The sequence below is a fragment of the Bemisia tabaci genome, chromosome 8 (assembly GCF_918797505.1).
Source record: "Bemisia tabaci chromosome 8, PGI_BMITA_v3".
Lineage (NCBI taxonomy): Eukaryota > Metazoa > Arthropoda > Insecta > Hemiptera > Aleyrodidae > Bemisia > Bemisia tabaci.
Genome location: NC_092800.1, coordinates 19,509,414 through 19,525,167, shown reverse-complemented (window position 1 = coordinate 19,525,167; position 15,754 = coordinate 19,509,414). Strand labels below are relative to the sequence as shown.

At 36.0% G+C, this 15,754-nt stretch overlaps 1 protein-coding gene across 1 annotated transcript; it reads left to right on the top strand.

Moving 5' to 3' along the window:
* The first annotated feature begins 3,480 nt into the window (after nucleotides 1–3,480).
* On the top strand, nucleotides 3,481–14,608 carry LOC109044600 (tubulin-binding cofactor B). Its single transcript, XM_019062418.2, has 5 exons — nucleotides 3,481–3,739; nucleotides 4,849–5,092; nucleotides 9,676–9,867; nucleotides 10,681–10,753; nucleotides 11,853–14,608. The coding sequence occupies exons 1-5, from the start codon at nucleotides 3,617–3,619 to the stop codon at nucleotides 11,974–11,976; spliced, it is 756 nt and encodes a 251-aa protein (XP_018917963.2). The 5' UTR covers nucleotides 3,481–3,616; the 3' UTR covers nucleotides 11,977–14,608.
* The last annotated feature ends 1,146 nt before the right edge of the window (nucleotides 14,609–15,754 follow it).

The window sequence follows — 15,754 nt, the reverse complement described above, 5'->3', positions numbered from 1 at the left end:
ATCTCCTCGTAACTCGCTGTATTTGCTAATTTATAGTCTATGTGAGGAAATCAGTGTAAGGAGATTGTTGCCTCGATGGAATGGAACGGGCAACAGTGGCCGTTCATGCGTATTGTTTTGGCTCTGGTTCAGAATCCTGCCAGAGGCGCTGGAGGCTCGTCCAGTCGCAGGCTATTTAAGTAAATACATTAATATTTTCTCGTGTTGACGCGTTTTTTCTCCATTCCTCCGGAGCTGAATCTTCCCTTGCCTCACCCCACCCCCCCCCCCCCCCACTCCCTCACTAGTCCGGTTAGAATCGGTGATAGAGCCAGTTAATTGAGCTCCGTGATCGATGATCACACCACCCAAAACGTGATACGAGCAATGACTAAAAAAAGTACTCGAAGATTCGACCAGGGCTGCTCTGAATAATCTAATCACATGATGGGCTAGTCGGGTCAATGACGTCAGATTAAGTCCTCCCATTGGTGAAGGATTTTAATGAACTTTTCCTCTCTCTTCTACTTTTCAGGGCTTCCATTCTATGTCCGTCAAAAGTTCTGGGATTCTTTATAGATTTTCTCAAAAGAAAAAAAAGTTCCGAGAAACTTCCGGAAAATGCTGGAGGTCCGGAACATTTCGGGAATTTCAAAAGATCCGGGAAAAATTCAGGAAAATCTCCGGGAAATGAAAGCACTGCTACTTTTCTTTTTTTTTTCAATAGGTTTTTGTTGACCTAAAAATACAATGCATCAAAAGGAGTGCTTTGGCTTTTGTTTTATTACATTTTAAGCCTCCAAAACATCGCCCATAACTTCTCATTTTTCAGTGTCTATGCGATGCTGAAAACACAACATTGGTCAGAGAGGCAAAATTTCGTGAAAATTTTTGAAATGAAACTCCGTGAAATTGTTTAAAACTTCTGCAATGGACTCAATATGCCATGAAACGAAGTTAAATCTTAACTTTTTTCATTTTGGAAAGAAGGGGTATCAATACGGGCCATTTTAGGGTCCATCCTGCAGGTTGAATTTCCTCAACGCTAGGATTTCTTGCTCATCGAAAGTCCTTATGCATCATGATTTGGTAATTTTCGGTTTCTTTGCAGGTCTACCTCTGGCTTAAACATGGGTCGATACATAAGGCCGATTTAACCGATAAATGCGGATTTTTCGTCATTCAACCGCACACCTGGAAAATCCGCATTTTTCGCCATAGTCGGTCCTCAGACCCATGTTTAAGCCAGGAGCAGACCTGAAAAGAGACCAAAATTGACCAAATCATGATGCTTTATCCAAAATATAGACCTTAAATGAGCAAAAAATCGGAGTTAAGGAATTTCATCGAAGGTGAGCTTAAAAACGGCCCTTGCCGATACCCCTCCTCTAGGAGTAAAGCATCATGAGTCGAATTTCGAATAATTATTACACCGTGGTGGACTTGAATAATCATTGCGGGGTGCATACTGCATACCCAGCCCTCGAAAACTCGTTGCTATTACATCGAATATTAATTTTCTTTCTTCAGCGAAGTGAAATTTCATTCTGCGAAATCTCATTTTGCATCTCTGGTGACAGACTGAGACAAAATTGGCTATTTTTTCTACCCTGGCGTTAAAGTCTTCCAGGCCACGTACTCAAAGCATGTGTTTTGCAGTTTAACTTTAGCTTTTTATATATTCATGGTGGCATTTTGTGTTCATCTCCGACGGTGTGCACACTCCTTCCTGAGCCATTCCAGCTCGTCTGCGGCTGACCCGTGGAGTCATATGGCGAGGATTTCTTGGCAATCAGACTTGTTTCTCGCCGGCTGCGACTCCCCTCGTGGACCGCGTCACTGTCCAAGCACTTGAATAAATAATCTCATGCCTTTAAGCTATCTTCGGCAGCAGAAAACATCGTCTCTACTTTGTAAACACAAAAAAAAGGAGGTGTGTCATTCAAATCAACGGTTACACGCCGGCGCACGTTGGATCGAGTTAATGGGAGAGATCGGACGAAATTTGGAAACTTTAGAAGCTTTTAACTCCGTTTATACAAAATATTGAGGTTTTAAAACTGATTCCACGGGTTTCCTGGTGAAATCCTCTCCCAGAAGCACCCCTTATTCTTTAAAATGTGACGAATTAAACATCAAAATTTGCAGTTTTAGGTAAAAATTTCATGTCCGACCTCTCTAGTTGACTCGATCCACTGTGCGGCGCACGATGGATCGAGTCGATGGGAAAGGTTGGACATGATGTGGAAACTTAAGCTATGATTCTTCGTTAAATCTAATCGAGGATGTTTAAAATTAGTTCCATTAGTTTTTTAGAAAAAATTCCTTCAAGAAACATCCCTTTAAATGTATTTTGGGACGAAGTAAACATCAAATTTGCAATTTTAGACAAACATTTTTTCTCCGTTTTCCGCGAAAGTCGCGACCCATTGTCCTGATGCGGATCGGCTAAGAACGGCTGGAAATAATGCGGAAACTTCAAAAGCTGATATCCTCGTTAAATTTAAATGAAGAGTTTTAAAATTAGTTGATTGGTTTTTTAGTACAATTTACTTCAAGGAGCATCCCTTAAAATGTATAATGGGATGAAATAAACGTCAAATTTGCGATTTTAGTCAAAAATTTCCACTCCGTTTTCCGCAAAAGTTCGGCTCATTGTCCTGCGGATCGACAAAGAAATAAACGAGTATGAATACGAGCGATAATGGTTGGTCCTTGGGATTTTTTATTTGTAGCCCGGGCTAAAAATATTTTATTGTTGATCACCCAAGTATTAAAACCTGTCTGAATACCGGAGACACTTTTTGAAAATCCCTGAAAGTCAAATTATTCTATGATAGTGCGTCAGATACCAATAACCCAAGTATCAGTGATGAGCTGCGATTTATCGCGATTTCATCGACGGCGATTCATTGCAATATTATCGAACAAAAACAACAAAAAAAAAAAAACAAAAAAAAAATTATAGAGACAAAATGCGACAAGATCAAGGATAATCGCTCAGATTTTAATGACCCCAGTGATTTTATCGCCAAAAAATCGTAAAAATATCGCAACTTAATTTCAAAATATGGTATACATTTTTGGTTAGAGGGTCGTAACAAGAATCCAGCGCGTTTCTCTCTAATAATAAAGAATAACTTTAAAAATAGAAAAAAATCTAGTAAAATCCATGGACTATACATTAGACGTACTCTCGGTGTTCATTTAAATCCAAGTGAATTAAAATCGGGCAAACATACAATGCATTCCTCAACATCTCCAGGCGGCGAAAAAATTTAGGAAAAAAAGTACAGTCGTGCATGAGAGCCCATGTCGAACCCGAGAATAAATTACGCCTTCAAAAATGGCAAATGCAAGTGTGTATGCAAAGCAGTACAGCGCTCTCTCTCAACCAGAGCATGAACTATGATTCGTTACACAAGTTGTTCATAGAGTCCGCTAGTGTAGCATGTAATAAGAAGAACCATGTTAGTAAACAAATATTGAGCTGATTTGCGAAATAGCGACGTGCCGCGACGATCAAGCGATTTTCTCTAATTTTCTGTTTGTTTTACCAGTTTTTCAGCATTTTTCCACGTAACGTCGGATAATTTTCCTAGATTTTGGCCTCGATTTACTTATTTGGTTTTTAAGTATGGAGAAATTAGGCCTAGGTGGGTCGGATTTGATACATGTGCACATATCAGTTGCTGGTTCTAACAGTGCCTGCCCATTAGAAAAGTCTTTTTCAACGAATTTACTCGTCGGCGAATTGAAGGTAACCAAGAATTTCTTTATCGCTCACTCATAATGATTCAAATTTCCTCTTTTCTCTGTCAACCTTTCTCATCAATCGAGGTTCAAAGTCACGGCTGTTAGAGGTTAAGACCTCTAACGAATCTTCATCGAAGCTCAGAGGTTTAATTCTGGGTACAATCCTCCTGTAATTTCATCTATCATTTTACATCCAGGATAGATTTCGGCCTTTTGGTCCATCAGGCTTATTCTTGAAATCTTGGTTTTAATGATGAAACATGTTTCATTCAACTCATTGCCCGTTGAAATGAAGAGGCACTAATGATTAAAAGACAGATTTAGGGGCTATGTCACTCAGAATTTGCTATATTCAGTCGTTCCACCCACTCTTAATTTTCCCTACCTCACTCCTCTTTAAAATATTGATTGCTTTACTATGATAAGAGCAGTGTAATGTGATGACAAAATCCGGCGCAGTCACCAGTTGGTTGAGTAGATCAAGCGATTTCTATGCTGCTTTTTTCTTGTTACGAGTTTTTATGGAGTTTCAATTGATTTTTGATCACCATTCAAAGTGCCTCTAACACATCCTTGGTCTGACATGGTTCGTTAAAATCTTTTGATTCTACTAACCGTCACCGACACGCTCATTTCAGTTTAGTTTTAGCGTTTTTCATTGATGAGAACACATCCAACCAACAAGCACCAAGTAGAAGTATGAGGGCTGCTAATAATTACCATTAATAGTACGAAATCCTTAAGTACAACACTAATAATTTAGTAAAGAAGCATGATTATTTTCTTGACCTCTGTAGAAATTCCTTTCATTCCAACAGCTTACCTGTGTCATTCTACCTTTTTTGCAGTAACTCTGGAAAAACCTGATTTGTCGTCAGAAGAATTTGATGTTTAATTTTTCTATACTAAAACATACTGAAATGAAGATCAACCGTGGGGAGAGAATTGTAGAACGAATCTTGTAATTCTGAAATAATGAGAACAGATAACTGTGAAAGATAAAGGCCTGTACTTGCACAGTTATCAGGAGCGGGATAAAAGTAATGGAAAAAATAATTTATCTTTATTTAATGTACATTTTTGGTTGTTATCTTATTTTTTTCATTATTTCAGAGAAAACTTGAACCATTGACCGGTGCAAATGCTGCAACTATGAAAGTGAAAGTGTTTGACTCCAGGAATGCGTTTAAATTTGATTTAACTCCTGATGACAAGCCCTTGAGTGAATTTTCATTTGAAAAAGGAACTTTGCTACTTGTAGAAGACCTTCATATGCTCACTTGTCAAGAACTAGAAGCAGAATTGAAAAAAATTGAGAAGTTTGAGCTTACAGAGGAAGAATATGCCTCTAAGCCTTGTAAGTACTCAACGTATTTCGTAGAGCTTTTTAAAAACAGTTTGCTTTTGTTCATAACAAAAACTAAAGGAACAAAATAATGAAATCTATTTACGACAATAAAAAACGACGATAGCTCCTGTTAACAAGTTTTAAAAATCAGTCGCAACAGAAAAAATGCAAAATTAAGAGGATTGAAAACATGGTTTGTGCTTGATAATTTTTTGGCATTGAATACAGAGATTGATTGCTGTAATGAGTGGGATTTTTTTTTTTTTTTTTTTTTTTTTTTTTTTTTTTTTTTTTTTGTAGAAAAACTCTAGTTTTTCTTTTGAAATAAAGTTCGGCATTTTTTTATCAGCAAATGAATCTTTAGAAAGTTACTCACAGATACAGAGATTAATTACTTACTAGATCAAATTAAAAAAAAAAAATTGTAGACAAATCCTGCCTCCATTTTTCTAAATTTTGCAATTTTATTGGTTGAAAATAATTCATCAGACTTCACATAGGGGCCGTCGACCTTCTTTTGATTAAAAAAACAAAATTTGCCAAGACTTTTGACTTCATCGATGCAATGAGCTTGTTCAGCAATTCGTAATTCTTGCATTTTTGGAAACTAGAGAGTGCACAGAGTTCACAGGAATTTTCCCCGATTTTTTTGAGCAATATTAACCCACGAAATACGAGTCCAAAAGTCCGTATTTTGGGCTCCCATTTAAACGCGCGCCGCTTGGCCCATCTCAAAATGGCGCCCATTTTCTCCGTCCGGCGGTGGCCACACTTTTGACCCGGCGTGCCGGCAAGGTACCTCTGCATGCCTCTGCCGTGTGTGGGTCGTATAAACAAACGAAGATTGATAACACAAATGATCCAAACAACTCGAAATCTCTTAATTTTAATTGATTTAAATCCATTTTCGACTTCAACCAAGCATTTGGCAATAATATTCATCGTATTTTACAACCAGGAGCCACGGCCTATCGGCTCATTTTAAGGTGCATTCTGAAAATCAGTCTTACAAGTCCAGTGTCCAAACCCAGACTTTCTTCTTTTACTTTTTTTGACCATTCTCTTTTCATTTTCGCCTCAAATCAAATGTTTTGCAGTTTCTTTGTCTTAAGTATGTGGTCCTGAATTCATTCAAGAGTTAGAAGTTCACCATTTATTTAGTATTACAGCCTTTTAACCTCTCAAGCTTTACCGATATGATCTCATGTAGTTCGAGGTTTCTTTGGCCCAAACCAAGTGATTACATATCTGATGTGTGTCTTATGGCTCTTCAAATTCGCAGTTTAGAAGTAAATCAGAGACTACAATTACTTAATCCAGTTCTGCTCTCTTGTTCAATGTTTGTCATAAGTGTTTGTTCGTGTCTGTTCTTTATAAGTGACCACTGTAGTGCATATACTTATACACAGTTATGCTATCGGTACAGGTATTATTTCTTGTTTTCTACAGTCAGACTTTCTCTTAAGCGCAATAATTGACCAAAGAAATTCACCTAGTTGCGTAAATAATTTGGTGTATAGATATTCTGTTAATGTCTCCTTGCGGTGATTCAAAGTTTCTGAGATCTATCACAAGTGGATTTTGCATTTAGACGGTCACTCTTGTCTGATAAAATTACTGCTCTAGCAGCTTCAAATTTATACTTTGATCTCTGATTCATCACTAAATGACACTCATGCGGTGTCATTTATCTTTAATCAGTTCAAAGCTATTTCGACAATGAATCATCAAAGGTCCGATCGAAGAAGGAATTTTCTGGTGAGTGCTGCGGCTGAACCGACATCACAACTCATTTTTCAAAAGCATCAACTTATAAAAATTTATCAGGAAGTGGTAATGGTAAGTGGAAATCATGGTAGTGCTCGCTTCTTTCATGAGCAAATTGTGCGCTCAAAATTTCAAAATCTACTCACCTGCATGTTTATTTGAAGAGGAATACGACATGATATGTAGCAGGCTACACTTCATCTATGAATAATACGTAAATTTGTCTTGAGAGCATTCTTAGGAAACTTCCACAATTTTTAGTTTTATTCCTGAGAGAAAATTTGGAGACGACTCTGCTGGTATTCCCAGGGATTTTTCAGAAATTTTGTACTTCATAGGTATCATCAAATACTTAAGTATCAACAGATATTGTACAAGACAGAAAATTTATTTGAGGATTCCTGCTAGTATGTTGTGTTTCCTGCAGAAACAAGGCTCATCATATTTCATGGAATGAAGTAATCAAAAACTACTTACTTACCTACAGCTTGGTCAGTTTCATGTCTTCCTAGAGTGAAGAAAATTTTTTTTTTTCTCTCTATTTAAGAATTCAGGGTGAATCAAACCTGTCCAACAAACATTTTAATAAAATCCCTTTGTTCAAAAACACCTAAGAATCATTTCAATGGTAAAGTTGCCAACGATTCTTGTTAAAAGTCTGAAAGTCGGCTGGTTTACTGAATTTCTCAGGTACAGATGGATGGAAGGATTTTGAAAAGACATAGAATTACATCCTCCCATAAGAATATGTAAGGAACATGGTTAAGGTTATCTGGGGATGACATTTGTAACATTTCGTTGCATGATTTTATAATCGAAGAGAAACAGAAAGTCTGAAACTTTGTAAATCTACGTTAGTGGTTTTCTAGTTAGGCTATGACATTGATATGCTCGTTTTGTTATCAATTAATCTCCACAAAGGTAAGCATACTTACAAAAACTGTACCACAAGAGATGCGGATGTAACTTGTGATACCTTAGTGACTTTACAAATCTTACCTGTTAAACTACCAGCTGCCCGATTATTGAAACTATGTCAGCCCGACATGAAAAGACATAGCCCTATCATATCCATGCAATATATTCGAATTTGATGTCTTGTCAGGTTGCTCTAAGCCTTCAATAATCGGCCTGCTGATTAGCCACTTCCAGACGAATGATCATGTCTTGGTTGATGCTTTCGATAGTAGAGTTGTGATGTCGGTTCAGCCGCAGCACTCACCAGAAAATTCCTTCTTCGATCGGACCTTTGATGATTCATTGTCGAAATAGCTTTGAACTGATTAAAGATAAATGACACCGCATGAGTGTCATTTAGTGATGAATCAGAGATCAAAGTATAAATTTGAAGCTGCTAGAGCAGTAATTTTATCAGACAAGAGTGACCGTCTAAATGCAAAATCCACTTGTGATAGATCTCAGAAACTTTGAATCACCGCAAGGAGACATTAACAGAATATCTATACACCAAATTATTTACGCAACTAGGTGAATTTCTTTGGTCAATTATTGCGCTTAAGAGAAAGTCTGACTGTAGAAAACAAGAAATAATACCTGTACCGATAGCATAACTGTGTATAAGTATATGCACTACAGTGGTCACTTATAAAGAACAGACACGAACAAACACTTATGACAAACATTGAACATGAGAGCAGAACTGGATTAAGTAATTGTAGTCTCTGATTTACTTCTAAACTGCGAATTTGAAGAGCCATAAGACACACATCAGATATGTAATCACTTGGTTTGGGCCAAAGAAACCTCGAACTACATGAGATCATATCGGTAAAGCTTGAGAGGTTAAAAGGCTGTAATACTAAATAAATGGTGAACTTCTAACTCTTGAATGAATTCAGGACCACATACTTAAGACAAAGAAACTGCAAAACATTTGATTTGAGGCGAAAATGAAAAGAGAATGGTCAAAAAAAGTAAAAGAAGAAAGTCTGGGTTTGGACACTGGACTTGTAAGACTGATTTTCAGAATGCACCTTAAAATGAGCCGATAGGCCGTGGCTCCTGGTTGTAAAATACGATGAATATTATTGCCAAATGCTTGGTTGAAGTCGAAAATGGATTTAAATCAATTAAAATTAAGAGATTTCGAGTTGTTTGGATCATTTGTGTTATCAATCTTCGTTTGTTTATACGACCCACACACGGCAGAGGCATGCAGAGGTACCTTGCCGGCACGCCGGGTCAAAAGTGTGGCCACCGCCGGACGGAGAAAATGGGCGCCATTTTGAGATGGGCCAAGCGGCGCGCGTTTAAATGGGAGCCCAAAATACGGACTTTTGGACTCGTATTTCGTGGGTTAATATTGCTCAAAAAAATCGGGGAAAATTCCTGTGAACTCTGTGCACTCTCTAGTTTCCAAAAATGCAAGAATTACGAATTGCTGAACAAGCTCATTCATTGCACACCAGGTGGACCACGCTTAGAACCGAGGAAAAGTTACTGTGAGAAGCCTTTTCCAAAGAACCTACAATGTTAGAGGTCAGCAATAATCATTTCAAATAAAAGAAGGGCACATTGTAATCAATTTCTCAAATACTTTACACATGGCTTTTTTTTCAACTCAAAGTTTTGTGTTCTAACTCAAATTTCATTGATTAACAAGTTGATGGTTCAATTGCACAACTTAGGCACTTACACTGTAAACCACTAGATGCCTCATGAACATTGAACAGTCCGTGGAATTCTTGTCAAAAAACTGGCCTCCTAACAACTCATCAATGAATTACCTGCACTATTTTTCAGTCAAGCTGATTAATTTTCGAACAGGAGGTATCTGCTCTAATCAGATTTTTTCTTGATTACAGATACTGTCCAGTCATTTTTAAAAGCCAACAAATTAGGGAAATACAATCCTGAAGAAATTCAAAGGACGAATGAGGAAATGAAACAATTCGAGAAAGAAGAAAAAGAAAGGATGGAGCAGATGAAGATAGGAATGCGGTGCTTGGTGAAAGCGCCTGGCAAAGCGAAGCGAAAGGGCACCATCAAATTCATAGGTATGGCTACCCTTTCTTTATCATATTAAATGAATTCAATTGTGAGAAGCTCAAAATGAGGATTACAAAGGCATCTTGTTTAGAATCTTAGACCAGATAGTTTTTCCAAGGTCACGGATTGTTTATCAGTAATTTTTCGTACATGAAACTTATCATCCAAAAAAATATTGACCTCTTAAAAATATTGTTCAGCGACGAGAAGAAGTCGTAAGATTTTTCTGGTTCTTTATATTGATGTCCAAAATACTAAACCACATACCTCTAGTGTGGTGCTTTAAAATTTCTCATCCTATTTTATTTTTTTGAAGGAAAACAAGCTAAATTTATAGCTTGGAATATATACTGAATATTCCGTTAACGGAGATAGGAAAAATAAAAGAAGTTTTCTAGAAATTGGGGCAGCTAGTTTTCCAAAGGAAAAATAAAGTATGGCAGGAAGTCTCTATTTTTGCAAACAGAGATCTGTGATTTTGTGCTTTGGCCATCGATATAGCCTTTTTGTTACCCCTTTCTCACCACAAGTAGATTATTATGCGTGCTGGTGTCTGGTTGTTGAAGCCTCCCGCCTCCCCCCACTTTGTCGTCATCAGAGATTCTTTCATTGTGGAGTGCCTTTAACTCATAATTTTTCTAGCAGCTTGATCGTTGAAATTTATGTCAGCTCGACAAAACATAGAATATCAATTTATTACACAGCATAGAAAATGGTATGTCTTGCCTCATCTTTCGGGGAAAGCCAGGTAAAATTTCAACAATCAGGTTGTTTTTGAGTGTTTTTATATTGTCTGATTTTTAATTCTTTTTTTACAATAGGTACATTAGCTTCAAAGTCTGGCAATTGGATAGGCGTTCAGTATGATGAACCATTGGGATTGAACGATGGAACGTAAGTACACGCTGAACATTTTTCAATCATAATGGTGAATCTTGTTATCACATGGTAGTTGAATAACCCTTCGGTTCTATTGTTGGAAACTTAGTGCGAGCTTGCTAATTTATTTTGGATCTAATGGTACCGTGTTTCTAATACACCCTTTCGGGGATAGTCGTTGTGGCTAAAGACAACATAACTAGGAAAAACGAAGTTGCCTAGAAGATGAGAAAGTTTCAAGTAGGAATGGCAGACCAGTAAAGATGAGTATTTGACTGTCATATGAACTTTTCTTATTTATGGTAGGGTTTAATATCTTATTTAGACTTGAAAGCACTCTCATTAAAATTAAAGGTAGAACTCGCACAATTTTTAAACATCCCAGACTTTAACTAAACTCGAACAAATAATTGGTAAAAGAAACAATGAATGTAAAATTATTTAATTTTGATACTCTTAAATCATCATTACCACAATTTTGCGACTCCTCTCTTCCAAATTTTCTTTTTTTATCTGTATCATTTCTAGACATCTATATAGCCAATCTTGAAGACTTATTGGCTTTCTACTGTTAGCAATCCTCGAGTGTGCCTGCTGTCCTCAAATATATTAATTATGATCCAGGTCCTCGTTTGCTATGAAACAATTCTACAAGGTCATAGAGGGCTCATTAGAGGTTGTGCAGCGTAGTGGTTAATTATATCCTTTAGTTTACCCAGAGGTGTTATAACACATCCTGTCGGTAAGCTGTTGGTTAGTGCTTGTTTCGAACTATTGATACACTTCGATAAACCCGCTTTTGTTGGAACTACCTAAGCTCTAAGTTAAATCATTTTTGGCTGGTATGTCTTGCCTATCATGTTGTTTTGCCTATAAAACTGATATGCGCGGCAATAGTTTATTTCTGTCAGATCTGAAAACTCTGATAGCTATAGACAAGGGTCCTCTTCATGTCACTAATTTTCAATGGAACGGTCTTGATATCAACGAAAACTGATAGGCACACCAGTTACCATCTTAACCTCAAAACAATTACTATTACTCTTACCCTCCATTTGTATACTTCTTCTATTTATATCCATCTTGCTTAGTAGTTCTTTCTTCTTTTTTTTAGCTGTGGTGGCGTTAGGTATTTTGAATGTCCTCCAAAATATGGTGGTTTCGTCAAACCGATCTTCATTGAGGTTGGAGATTTCCCGCCAGATGGTGAAGAAGAGCTTTTCGATGATGAACTGTGAAAACTGAATTTCCCTCGTTCCGGTAGGACAAGTTTTGTAATTGTTAAATATTCTACTTATCATGTACACTAGTATTATTTTGTACGGACAAATGCAGTCCAAGTTGATTACTTTTCTCATCCAAGCAAAAATATTTTGGCTGAGGATTTCTTTTCTCATTTCTATGAGACATTCTTTAGAGATCCACATTCATTGCCAGGTATTTGAAAGATTTTTTGAAAAGTTTAGTGAAGAAGGTTTTCATTTTGCCATTGAACTAAAGGTTTTTCCACATCTGTCTGTTCTCACAACGCAGTCAAAAATAAATCTCTAGAAAAATGAAAAGCGTGAGCCCTTTAACACACAGTCAAAACCTAAATATTCAATTGATTTATTTTTGAATGACCCAGATGCTTCCTCTGGAGCAAAAAAATGTCTACATTTTATTGCTGTAATAGTGAAAATGTCACGTTTCTTTGAGGCGTGTGCAGGATTGTAGCTGTTGTGCAGGACAAAAACCACAAAACTCTACTCCAGATTTTATATTTTTTTTACTTGAACCCTCTATTTAAAGAAAATGTACGCAAAAAATGTTTTATTTTTTTAGGATCGGTACTTCATACGCTATAGTATTCATTCTTAAAAAAAAAAAAAAATTTATGTAGTTGCAAAATTTGCTGTTTTCTAGGGTAATACGTCTGAGAAAAACTTTCAAGCAGAAGACTGTGGTTTTTGCCTAGCACTGCAGTTTAACAATGGGTTAATGTGTCTAATAAGGCATTTTTGTCACACTGATTAGATTCAGCAGATTGCTGAACTGCTTAGTTTCAATTTTCCGGTTTTGTGTGGAATCAGCTGAAATGATCCTCGTTAAATTAAAAATTTTAATATGCTAGTCAAATTTTGTGTTGAAATTCATTTCTCTCCTAATCTCCAAAATATTTTTAGTGACCGTTTACTGTCATCCTAAACTCTAAAGATAGCTTGGTTTTGTAAAATGAATAGTACATATATTATTCTATGCTTGCCAATTCAAGAAACAAAATCTGTGGCTGTATTGCAATCAAAATTTCATGCTGTGACAGGGGCGTAAGCTAATGTATGTTATGAAACTATAATGTTTCATTTAAGGTTAGCCTCAAGTTAACAATGCTTGAATGTGATAATTTAATATCAATTCATTGTTCTCTTTGCCTGTCTCTGTTTCAAAACCTATTCTCCTCCAAGTTTTTTTTTTCTACAGAGATTTTCATGTTTTTTTCATTGCATCATCAACTTGAGGCGCTACCGCTAATTCAGAGTTCAGTAAAAACTTGGATAAATAACTATTTATTCGTGCAAAATGCTACTTTAAAAACGAATATGTAACTTTTTAACTAACTATTCATTCTAGAATTATAATTTCAATTCTTTTTGCTTTATATAAGTGGGAAAATGGATGAATGGAAAGAAGTGCACTAATCAATTCCTGATCTTGATCAGGTCTCTGAACAAAAAATAATTTTATTCATTTGGTACACTCATAAATTATTTGTTTTTCGTCTCATAAGATCATGTATCTCCAAGTATGTTTGTAAATTTTATTTCAGAGGAATTTTTTAGTTTTTTAGTGCAAGTCCAAATGATACGTGATGCAATTGGCGCACTTTGTTGTTATGTTTTTACAGTTATGTCACAAAGTCATAAACTTATTGCTTGATTTCTTTGAATTTTTTTTTTTACATTTACTCACTTAATGAATGCTTTAATGCACTTATTCTATGCAGTCAATTATCTTACACCGGAGCAAGTAAAAAATCAACTTGCATCATTAAATGTTTGATTGCCTTTAGGATTGCGACCGAAGTTGTCTTGTGAAATTATTTCTACATCACCGTCTAGTTTTTCATGATATTCAGGTTAAAAGACTGTTCCTTATCTACGTATTAGTTTTTGTTTCTTTTATTAAGATTCATTTTAGGCATAGTTAACGTTGATAAATTTTTGTAATCTCATCGATAGAAAAAATTCTTTCAAAAGCGATGAGACTTGAGTTTTCTTGGGAAATTATCTTTTTGAAAGTTTGAAAAGATTTTTTCCGGGTTGATCTACTTTTTTAGATAAACTTTGAAAAGATGATGAGGGATAAGGGGGGGGGGGGGGGGGTTGACATCCTGCCCTTGTAATTTAAATTCTCAAACTGACTGGTAACACTAGAAAAGATAGGAACATGGACATGACACCTGGTTTTCTCTTTCAAATATAGTATTCAAATTTTTAAAATTTTCGTTTTTCAATCACCAATTGTTCAGCACTGTATAATATTTGTGTGTTGTCCCGTTTTTTCTTCCTTCTGTTTTCTTTTTCTGTTATTCAGGTTTTTTTTTTTTTTAAATCCAATCTCACCCTCTGAGCAATTTTTTCGTTAGATTTTAAGTATATGACTGTATTTCTCCTCAGAAACAGAGAAAAAATCTCTATAAATACTTAGCTTTGTTTATTCACTCTTCAAGAGTATTTAATCATTTAATGTTATCATAATTTAGTTTAATTTTATTTTATTTAATCAAATTGATAAAGTAGGAAATGAACCTCGCACATTTGTAATTAGGATTAAAAATTAGGTTTTTTGTACATTCTAATAAATGCATTTCAAAGTTTTTTCAATGATGAACATAGTCTCATTTCCTTTCGCTTGTTATTACTCAGGAGCAAAATTTGCCGTCAAGAATGCGACCCTCAATCAGCCTCCAGTTTTAAAATCAAAGTTTCCTGTCAAATTCAAGCAATCCAAGGTGCCCAAATCATATGATATGTAGCAGATTTCATGCATCGTTTGATTCAAGTTGTACTCCCTCAAACGTAAAATGAATTAATCGTTCTAATTCATTCATATGAATTTCAATTGAATTTATTCACTCCTTAAACAATATTGGAAGAAGTGAGAGCCAAAATAACAAGTCTGCAAATCACATACGAAACATGCCTCTCATTGCATGAGTCCTAGAACATAAATTACAATAATCGCTTAAATACATTCAAAAACCATAGGATAAAAATAGATCTGTTATTATTTTTTTCTTATTTTAAGTTATCAAAGTCTTCATACAAACTTAAAGGAGTCAGGTTGTTTAGGTCTATTTTTGTGCAAAGTAACATTTTAGTAAACATTCGCAATTATGTTGATAATATGCTTTGGTGTAACTATTGGTACCTTATAGACACGCGTCTTGCAAATGACGAAATGGAAGGCACTCTAGTCACTCCTTTTTACAGGGTTGCCACAGTCAGGGAATACCGGGAAATGTCAGGAAATTTTAAAAGTCAGGGAAAACCGTGAAATGTCAGGGAAAATGACGAAAATATCAGGGGAAAATTATCAAGTCACCTTTATTTGCTTTTTAGAATGGGTTTGACATTTCAAACGACAAATTTAGCCCGAAAACCATTTCTAATTATGTTTTTTTTACCGTCTGGCATACCTTCAATCATCAGGGAAATCAGGGAAATGTCAGGGAATTTTATTTTCTACATTTTGTGGCAATCCTATTTATAGAGCAATGCACTCAGCAGTGTATGAAGCGCCATATTGCTAAGATTAAATTCTCGCATTGAAACTAAGGCTTAATACAGGAAATGTTTTTGCACTATTTTACATATCAAGGTATGGTTTTACCTTGCCACTTGCCGGAGCGCCTTCAACTTTTAGTGTATGCAATATGGATGTCCATAAAGCACGAATAGTTTTACGTAGAGTACATAGAGTCGTAATCTAAATGGGAGAGCCATGTTCCGCCATGTTCTGATCGACGAGTCCCGA